The sequence below is a fragment of the Mesoplodon bidens genome (genome assembly GCF_964165515.1).
Source record: "Mesoplodon bidens genome assembly, chromosome: 2".
Lineage (NCBI taxonomy): Eukaryota > Metazoa > Chordata > Mammalia > Artiodactyla > Ziphiidae > Mesoplodon > Mesoplodon bidens.
In genome coordinates this window covers 15,130,865-15,140,764 of record NC_138177.1, presented here as the reverse complement: position 1 = coordinate 15,140,764, position 9,900 = coordinate 15,130,865, and the positions used below count along the sequence as shown (strand labels likewise).

Here is a 9,900-nt window from a genome sequence, read left to right as displayed (position 1 = left end):
ATAAGGTGCACTGCTACTTTAAAATTATGCATGCCTGGGCCCATGCTGGTCCCTCCCACTGCTTAAGGCACCTGCTGGAGGCTTGCGGAGCTCAGTTCCAGGCGGGCCAGCCAGCAGACTGCACTGTGAGTTTCAGGTAACCAAGCGTTCGCTGTGCAGAATCCCTGACTTGGGCACCCAAGTCTTCCATGCGGCCGTCCTGCTGCTGCGGCCTATTTGCTGAGACTTTCCGGAGGTTACCGCAGCGTTGCCAGGCAACCAGGGACAGCGGTCCTGTGAAGAGCCATTTGTCACACTGAGGGGCCTGGTTGAAATGCTATAAAGAAATGGTAACTCAGCTTATTTATCAATACAATTACTTACACAGTATTAGGGGTCCATATGTAACCTACAAATAGTCATATGAGGAAACACACAAACGTTTGCTAAATACTAAGGCGTAGGACGGACAGATGGTGTTGGGTTTCTAATCAGCTTTACCGTGAGCTTAAAGTTGCCGCACATGCTGCGATGAGGCGGGGGAAAGGCCCAAAGTGCTTTGCCAGCTTTATTCGGGACATCTGCAAGTTAGCTCTGCGTCAACAACATCCCGTGCGTGTGTAAAGGAAATCTATATAGTTCTTTACCTTGTGAAGGAGAGTGGATAGTGCTAATTTCCTGGGGTGGAGTAGCAATCTGAAATTACTGTGTGGGGAAATATATTAATACAAGTATGTGCATATATGTATACGTCAAACTGGTTGTCCTGTGGACTTTTCAAGTGCTTGATTTGCCCGATGAAGATAGTTACCAAAAGAATGAGTGTTTTACTCTAGAGAGTGTACTTCAAAATGTTTTTAAGAAGTTGAATAATATTTCTTGGGGCCTCAGAATCCCCATGCTTAGAATGCACCGAAAGTTTTAAAGATGGAACAGCTCTTCCTTGACTCTCTGCTTTTGATTCCCAGACACCAGCTGCTACTCATGTCTTCGCCATCACTAAGGAGGCCTCCGGTGTTACCCCAGTGTGAAAAGGCATCTGCAGTTTCCCGAAAATGGATTTATCTCAATGTTATTTAAAGCACCCCGTGTTAAAGAGTCGCTGGCCAGTGCCGTGGGCCTTATTATTTATTTAGGAACGCTTGACTGGAAGGAGAATGCTTTTGTGTAAACATGAATTGCCTGGCTCTTTCTTTGGGCTTCGGCTTCTTGTTTCCCACCCCTAAAACATGGCTCTTTACCTATTTTGCTTCCATATCGTGGGCTGACTCGCAGGGCCTTTTCCCAAGGCTGGAGAATGTGGCAGCTTTCAAGAAGGTTTCGGTGGTGCCAACCCAAGCGACATGTGGACTCCCAGCCCGAAGCACCTTCTGTCAGAGCTCTGCCGCAGCTGAAGGCCTTTGGGTCTGTCCCCAGCGGTTCTGCATTCAGGATTGTCCTTACCGATCGTCACCCCCCACCTACACTGCCCTCTTCTCAGCAGGCCTCAGGGGCTGCGTCACCGTAGACCGGCGTGATCTGAGTCCCAATGCCCACAGCCATTCTGCAAGTTTCATTTTTGGAAATCACCAGAGCTGCTTTGCCTCTCCTCCTGCTGCCAGGCTGGCGGCGTCATTTACTCTAGCTGTGTGGTTGAAACCCGAGCAAGAAGGTGTAATGTAAGTAGCAGAGGGAGTGTAAGCTTTCCTAGGGTCCTGCAAAATCAGTAAGAGTCAAGGGTATTGCAACTTGAATTCCAACCTAGAAACGAAGGCACTTTGGAATTGATGCAACTGAAGACCTACGCCTGTATTAGGCTCTCTTGGTCAACTTTATATTCCAAATATTTTTTCCTCAATTCAAAGTATTTTTCTCCTTTCCATGGATGAAGTAAACCCTCAAAGAAGAGTGTGTTAAAATAATTTCATGGCAGGCAGACATGTTTACACCTGGCTCTTTTTTTTTTTCCAGCAATTTAGCTAAACTTTTGGTCTTAGTTTTCAGAGGCTCAACCAGGCTCAGTGTGAGTTTTAAGTCATGGGGGCTAGTAATACAAATAATGGATATTTTCAAAGTTTTGGTCCAGGTTTGTATAAACAACTTGCCCTTACTAGAGTATACAATTTTCATTAGGCATGTAGTTCTCTGAGGGCTTAGGACTGTGTTGTCTGCATCCTTATTTTCCCAGGAAGAGATGTTTGTTTAACTCATCTTGGAAGATGCTCAGTAATGAGTTGAATAAATGAATGACACTCTATCTCTGAAAAGAGGTCACTTTTGGACCTTCGCTTCCTGGCGTTTTCATCTGTTAGGACACATATAGAGAAGCATAAAAGATTCTCAAAAGCATTCATGCTACGATCCCAGTAGAAATGCCTTCAGTGAGTTCGGAGGGGGGCTTCCTTAACATTTTTGCTTATTTTCTATAATCACCTGATTTTCATTCTGTAATAGTTTCTGAAGCTGCCGTCTAATGTTTCCCCTAAGTGTTTAGAAACAGTCTGGAAACTGGAATGGGCAGGACAGTTTTGAGGCATATTTTGCTTGTCTTTCGTCTTCCTTAGGGCTTTTGCCTCTTCTCCTTGCGACGTTTTCTTTGTATGAGGATGTTGGCCAAATATCTGAAAACTCATGAAACAAACCAGAAAAGTCTTATAATTTCATAAGCAAATATGACTTAAATATCTTTGGTGTTTAGTTTTAATGTGCCAAGTGAAAGCTGGCCTATTTTCATTTTGTTTTATTTGGAGTGAAAATCATCACAAACCGTTACCCTTATTTCTGTATGTGCCCTGAAAGAAAATCCTGTTTTCTTACGGTTTGAAATGTCCGTAAATCCGACCTACTTCGTTTATGTAACTAACGTGCAAAGAGTTTTAAAAAATTGTCTCTTGACAAATATGGCTGGGATGAAATATTTTTTCCAAGCTTTTTACAAGGGATATGTCTCTACCGAATTCATCTCCCATTGGTATCATTTTGTATAAATAGGACACAGCAGTATTTATAGAGGCGGTAGCACATGGTGTACAGTTTTGAGAGTTCCATGCATCAAGGTCGTTTCCATTCTCAAAACTGAAATACCTGTGGGAATTGGGGGAATTTCAGGGTGTTTGTACTAGATAAGTAAAACAAACAAAACATGGATTATCCAATTATTGTTTATTCAGGAGCAAAATAAATCCAGTTCCTAAATATTTTGCTACCTGCCTTCCTCTCACATTCATTATCTACCCAAGCTAGTATGTTTACAAGCAAACAAAATAGCAAGGAAGATAATCAATAACATATTAAGAAATGCATTTTCAGTAAGCTTGGGGAAATAAGCCTGCATGTGGCAAACATATCCTTGAGTAATGGTCAAATTCTAACTTGTAGATTTAACTCAAGAGAAATGAACAGAGGCAAACTCTTCTTAGATTGTTTAAGACCTAGAGACAGGGAATAGAGAGAAACTCTTTCATTCCAGTGACTTAGAAATATTCACCTACCAAAGGGTTAAAAAAAAGTCACAATAGAATTTCAATAGGGTTAAAAACAATCACAATAGAATTTCCATAAAATCGTATTTACACTTTATATAAAGTCTGTATGTCAACTAAATCTATTTGCCTAATATAAAATTTATATTTGGTCTCATAACTTTATCACCAAATATATGTACAGATAGAGTAAAAAAGTGACAGTGAAATAGTGACTGTTAAGTGTTCTCCAGTCACATTACCTCTCAATTCTCAGAAAGAATAAATGCAAATGAGAAGGAGTGATTTGTGAAAAAATGTGCCCTTTAAGGAATGTTTTAAAAACACCTTTAGCAATAATTCTTGGTTTGCCCAATCTTACCTTTGCCTTTTCGATTCTTCCTACTGAGATCACTGACTCATTTTTTTGAGGCTCTACTATAAACCAGGCTATGGTGCTATTGTCAGAAAACTCATGATCGAATGGGAAGCCGGATGGATGGGTGTTGTTACCAAGGCAGCACGATAAGTGAGCTCAAGGGAAGGCCCCTTATGAACCTTGAGCAGGGAGGATTCTAGGATCAGTCATTATCCTGGAGATGCTGAGTAGGAGGAAACCAGGTGAAGAAAGGAACCCAGACTCCTCTAGGACTTGATAAAATTCTCCTCCCTGGGATGTACCACCTTCTTGAGTTCTTGTCTGTGAGATGCAGGCTCATGAGCATCTTTAATAGCTAGTTATTTGGGGAGGATGTTGATGGCCACTGTCCATGATATTTCTCTTTAAATAGCAGATTTTGAGGAGTAGCCTACTCGGGGCTCTTCTCTCATCTGCTAAAAAGTTGAGTTGCTAGGTTGAAATGTAATAGGAAAGGGGCTTAAGTTCATATCTGTTTCTGCTCAGTGGGTACAGAGTGGCTAGGCACATGCAGTGATATAATTAGTATAAAATAAAATATATTAAACATAAATCAATAGAGAAATTAGAAAACAAAAAATAAAAATGTCTATTTAAAGGGATGGGAAAAGAGTGCCATTGTGATCAGGATAGAAGTGATTTAAAAAAAATAATTTGATAACTGGCCCTACACAGACCTAAAATTTTTCTGAAAATTCTTCTATTTTATCAAAATATTTCACTGTACTCTTAGAAGATTGGATGACCTTTCATCCAGGATCATTACCACGATCTCAGCGCCTCAGTTGGGCCGTGTGGTCATGGCGAGCTACAGACACTGGCTTTGGCTTCTGGCTAGTTGATGATGAGCAAAGTAGAGACTATAGTTGTCCATTCTCCATTTCATCATGAGAATTAAACAGAGCGATTCTGACTTCAGGGTTAGCAGTTTAGAGCCTTCTATGGACACTAACCTCTCTTTACATTAAAAAAAAAAAGAAAAGAAAAAAGATTTGCGCTGGTGACTCAATACCCAAGCCAGATGTGATGTATTGTGCCACTTCCTATAAAAGAAATAGCAGAGGAACTAATGAGCCAATAGGCTAAATGTTGGTTTTGCAGGATGATTCAACCACTTTAGCTCCCATCATGAATCTCCAATAAAGGGAGTGGAGGTTCTGGGGGAATATATTGTAAATAAGAATTCTATTTTTTATTGAAATAAAAGGGCTTCTTAATTGAAAGAAAGCTTGCCCTGAATACGATAACATTCAGGTACTTATTCATTGTGACCCTTTGAGTTGAGTTTGGGGTCAGTTACACCACCATCACTGGATGATGCCTTAGCCTCTCTTTTGGTTGGAGACTGACCTTTTCTCTTTTCTGGTTGCTTCCCAAGGTGTGTTATAGAAAAGACAGCAGATGGGCAGACTGTGTTCAAACTTACAATATCTGAGAAAGAGACCATGTTTTATTATCGCACAGTAAATGGTTTGCAGCCTCCAATAAAAGTAATGACACTGGGGAGAATTCTTGTGAAGAAATGGATTCATCTTAGTGTGCAGGTGAGTAAAATAAAAAATATTTAACGTTTGGTTAAACACAGGGGTCCATCTTCCTTTCTTTCTTTAAATGGCATCTTCCCATCAGATTTGAAGCACTACCTTTTAGATTTCAACTATGTGTAAATGACAACTAAAGAAAAACCATATTTAAATGACCTAATGATGTATCTCTTGATATACCAGAATTTCCCCCTCAAAATTACTGTGAAAATGCCCACAGAAGGTTAGGACAATCCCATTTGGGGTAATATCCTCAGGAAATGTTTGTTTTATTTGCTTAGTGTATTTTATTTTGTTCAAAAATGTGGAAGGGCTCTTTTGCGGTCTAGTTCTAATTTTACTAGTCTTGGCAGTATTAAGACCCCTGCCTGGTTTTTACAACGGTTTTTGGTGGATAGCATCTGATGATATGAATACAATTTGGCTGTTGTGTTAAAATGTTGACCTTAGAACTAATGAACTTTACACATCAGACACTCAAAAGGTGTTATATTATTACTTTAGTTGTCAACCAGTTTGTATTCGCCTTAGAAGCTGCTAAAGACTGAGATAACTGTGAGATGGTTGGTGTTTTATGGTTGTCAGGAATGGAGACAGTTTATTCTTTGGCTTCTTTAGGGCTCTGGAATGGTCCAGTGTAGCTTAAGTCACCCTTGCCTTTTATACCAGAGGTACTGTGTACTGTAGTGCTCAGTATATTATCTCATAGGTGTGCTCAAACGTGGTCCGTGCAAACCCCATTTGCCCTAGAGGACATTTGTACCCTCATGCACTTTATGAAAATAATCTTTGATTTCTCACATTTTTTCCCTCACCCTGAAGCAGGTAGACTTCCTTATGTTACTTACTGGGGTTCTTGGCCTCCTTAATCAATATAAATTGGTAAGAGGCCAGACAAGAAATTCAGGCAAGGCTTTACTGGGACCCCTGCTGCAGCAGTGGGGAGCAAAAGCAAGTAACAGATTCCCTTGCTCGCTCCCCGAAGGGGGGTCGAGCTGATTCCTTATATGGGGTGAGGGTAGGGGTGTGTCTAGGTGTTGGGCCAGAGTGGTGGCTTAGGTGTTCCGCCCACCCCTTTGGTGGTGCTGTGTGCAGGGGGCATGTGCAATACCCTGCTTTTGCTCCAGCTCTTCAGAAGTGGCAGTTGTTGGGGTTTTTTTTGTCTTTTTGTGTCTTGTCCATAATTTGCCCCAACTGGATATGTATGCAGTTATTTTTAGTCCCTTATAGTTGCTTTCTTTCTTTATATTTTGTTGCTCCAGGAAACATTTGTCCAGGTGTAAACACTGCAGCAAAGGGTCCCAGGTTCCAGCCTATCTCACTTAGAAGGTCTTGAAAATTGTTATTTGGATTTTAATGTCTCTTTCAGCATAGCTACTGTTATTGGGGATGTAAATACACTTGAAACATACCTTTGTTTGGCCTGGTAGTAAGTATGAAATTCTGCCATGTATGTGCACTGCAGTGCATGAAAAGCCTTAGGAACAACATTTAAAATAGAAATGCAGAGAATTAGGAATGATTGATTTCCAACGGGTGGTATTGACACAGTGATATTCAGTCATCATGTTAGACTTACCTACTCTGCTTTTCATTAGGATATGAGTTTAGACAATTTGGTTGTCAGGACGTGGAGGTTTCCACGCCATCAGGGTTGAAAGGACCTCCAAAAAGATAGGTCACGTCTGACATCTATAGCATATGATGGATTCAGTGTGTCCTGCTCGCCTCTCATTTGTTCAGTTGTTAGCAGATAGGGGACTAATTTGTTCTATATCTTGTCCATTCCACCCACTGACCAGACCAACAGAATTGTGTTATGACGTTTCCATATAAAAAATGGAAATAGAAACCGCTGCAGAGGGGCTTCCCTGGCAGTCCAACGGTTAAGACTGTGCTTCCACTGCAGGGGACGCAGGTTTGAGCCCTTGTTGGGGAACTAAGATCCCGCGTGCCGCCCTGTGGCCAAAAAAAAAAAAAAAAAAAAACCCACCGAAGACTGAAGAAATGGAATCTTCAAACGATGTTGAATAGCTGTATTTGTCACATATTTTTATATCAACGATGATGAAAAAAATGCTTTTTACTTGCCTTTATTTTGCCTTATCTGTGAAAATGTGCCATGTTTTGGCAGGCAGTAGTACATTAAAAGCTTTACAAAGAAAGTTTAAAATTCCAAATGTGAAGAGGTAACCATGACTGAATTCCTCCCCTCGGAGTCAAATGCTCTTAGAGTGCCTATTGGAATCAGCATTATCATTTCAATACATGTCAAATATGAGTCACTTCCTAGTTTAGGCAAAATTTCTTTATAAATCTTTAAATCTTCCCCTTCTTTCAAGAAAAGGTTAAAGTACTTATGATTCAATGAGACTGCTTTATTTCATAACTGACTATCAAGAGAAAATTTGTCCTATCCAATTTGTGTTCTTCTTTTATTTATTTACTTTTACATAAGTTTTTCCCGCCCCATTCTACATTTTACGTTAAAACTACAGAATGAAACAGTCATACATCATTAGAAAAGCCATACAGATCGCTTATTTATTCATCTGGCACTTATATATATATATATATATATATATATTTTTTTTTTTTTTTTTTTTTTTTTGCGGTACGCGGGCCTCTCACTGTTGTGGCCTCTCCCGTTGCGGAGCATAGGCTCCGGATGCGCAGGCTCAGTGGCCATGGCTCACGGGCCTAGCCGCTCCGCGGCACGTGGGATCTTCCTGGACCGGGGCACGAACCCGTGTCCCCTGCATCGGCAGGCGGACTCTCAACCACTGCGCCACCAGGGAAGCCCCCATCTGGCACTTATTGATAGATTTGGAGGTACCCAGCATTATGGAGACCTGGATTCATTCAAATAAAAATTAAAGAGCAATTATTTAAATTGGAGTTCTGCATAGGGTTCCTTTAAACTGGAAACAAGTCTGAATACATTTAAGATATTACAATATTTACAATAACTCATAGATGTTTAATAAAGAATATGCTCATTCCCTGGAAGTTCATACAAAAAGCAGTGGGAAGAATAAGAGATGAGGAGTAGAGAAATCTGACGCAGGTAATGCTACTCAGTAGTCTTAACAAATACACTTGACTCAGTTTTCTTACTTATGTAGTAAGAGGATAGGACTAGATGAACAAAACAAGACTTCCTGGAATTCTACGTTAAAAAGTAAGTGACTTTTAAAGTATGGAAAGCTTCTAAGTTGTGTAGGGTTGTCTAGACAGGGTTGGTTAGTGACAGCTTCCTTCTCAACTGACGATCGGGTTTGTGCTTTTTTCTGCTTCCCCCTGCTATCTGGTATTTACACAGAAACATTTTTTTGGTAGATTTCATAGCCAAGATATGGACAAATGCAGCTTGTAACTCCTTCACTATTTAACTGCAAAGAACATATTTTAATATGAAATGTAACTTATTCTCTGTTGCCTTATAGTATAGTGCATCCAAATTCTGTTTGATTTTGGGGTTAGGGACTTCATAATGCTGGGCCTAGGCTAGAACACATACTTGATAATCTGGCTTAGTCAAGTTTAAAATTGCAAGTCTGTAGTTAATGTGTATGCATATGTTTTTACTCATCCTCCAATATGGCCACAATCAATGAATTTACATGGTAAGTGCATGTGTATATATAAAAAGAAAACATCTTTACTCATGGAGTTGGCTCAGAATTTAACTTAGAAAGAGACAGTGACATAAAATTAATCGATCTGACCTTACACCTTACCTCAGACAGTTCACTCAGTATCAGCTTTCCATCAGTAAAATCAGAATTCTAATTTACCAAATCCAGAAAAAGAAATGAATTTTAAATAATTAAATCCCTGGGCAAAAAAAAAAAAAAAGGATGCTAGGAAGAGCCAGACATACCAAATGTTGGAGGTCTAGTTTCCTAAACAAAAAATGCCTGATGTTACAGTAATGGATCTAACAGCTTTTATTCAAGAACTAGCATTTTGAAGCTTCAACCTGTTGGAAAATGATTAGTTTTTAAATTAATATTCATTGAGGGACTTGAATCTGACATGATTGCCAATTTAAATTTCACTTTGGAGTTTAATATATTGGCTATTTCAAATTATATCAAGCTGAAATTCGTTATGTCATATATTTTGTACTAAAACTGGAAAAAAAATCAATTCAGACTTTTTATTATCAAGTGGGGAACACTGATAACATTAGCAGATTTTTTTTAAAGCTTAGTTTTCATATTGAATCAGCACATGTTATAGTTATTTTAAGAGACCTCTTCGAATTTTCTTCTTTTAAAAAAAGGTTTTGAAATATGTAAAAGGATTTTACTTCAGCAGTTTCTTAGGGCTTGTGGGTAGTACAACTTGGAAGTATATTGACATTTAGTTGCACATCATTTAAAAGTAAAACCTCAGAGTTTTATGAAACTCTGAAAACTGTTGTCCCTTAAGTAGTTCTACACATTTTATAGGACAAATAGCATCAAAGAATCATTAGTATAGTAACCCATTAGTAATTATGCTAAAATGCAGT

At 39.4% G+C, this 9,900-nt stretch overlaps 1 protein-coding gene across 2 annotated transcripts in view; it reads left to right on the top strand.

Moving 5' to 3' along the window:
* Positions 1 to 1,152: 1,152 nt before the first annotated feature.
* USH2A (usherin) overlaps positions 1,153 to 9,900 on the top strand; it is a gene marked incomplete at both ends in the record, with an annotated part of 794,746 nt that continues 785,998 nt past the window's right edge. For both annotated transcript variants that reach the window (XM_081220997.1, XM_081220996.1), the window contains 2 exons: positions 1,153 to 1,637; positions 5,216 to 5,381. In XM_081220997.1, coding sequence (XP_081077123.1) covers positions 1,153 to 1,637; positions 5,216 to 5,381 — 651 coding nt within the window. The remainder of the gene's footprint in view (positions 1,638 to 5,215; positions 5,382 to 9,900) is intronic.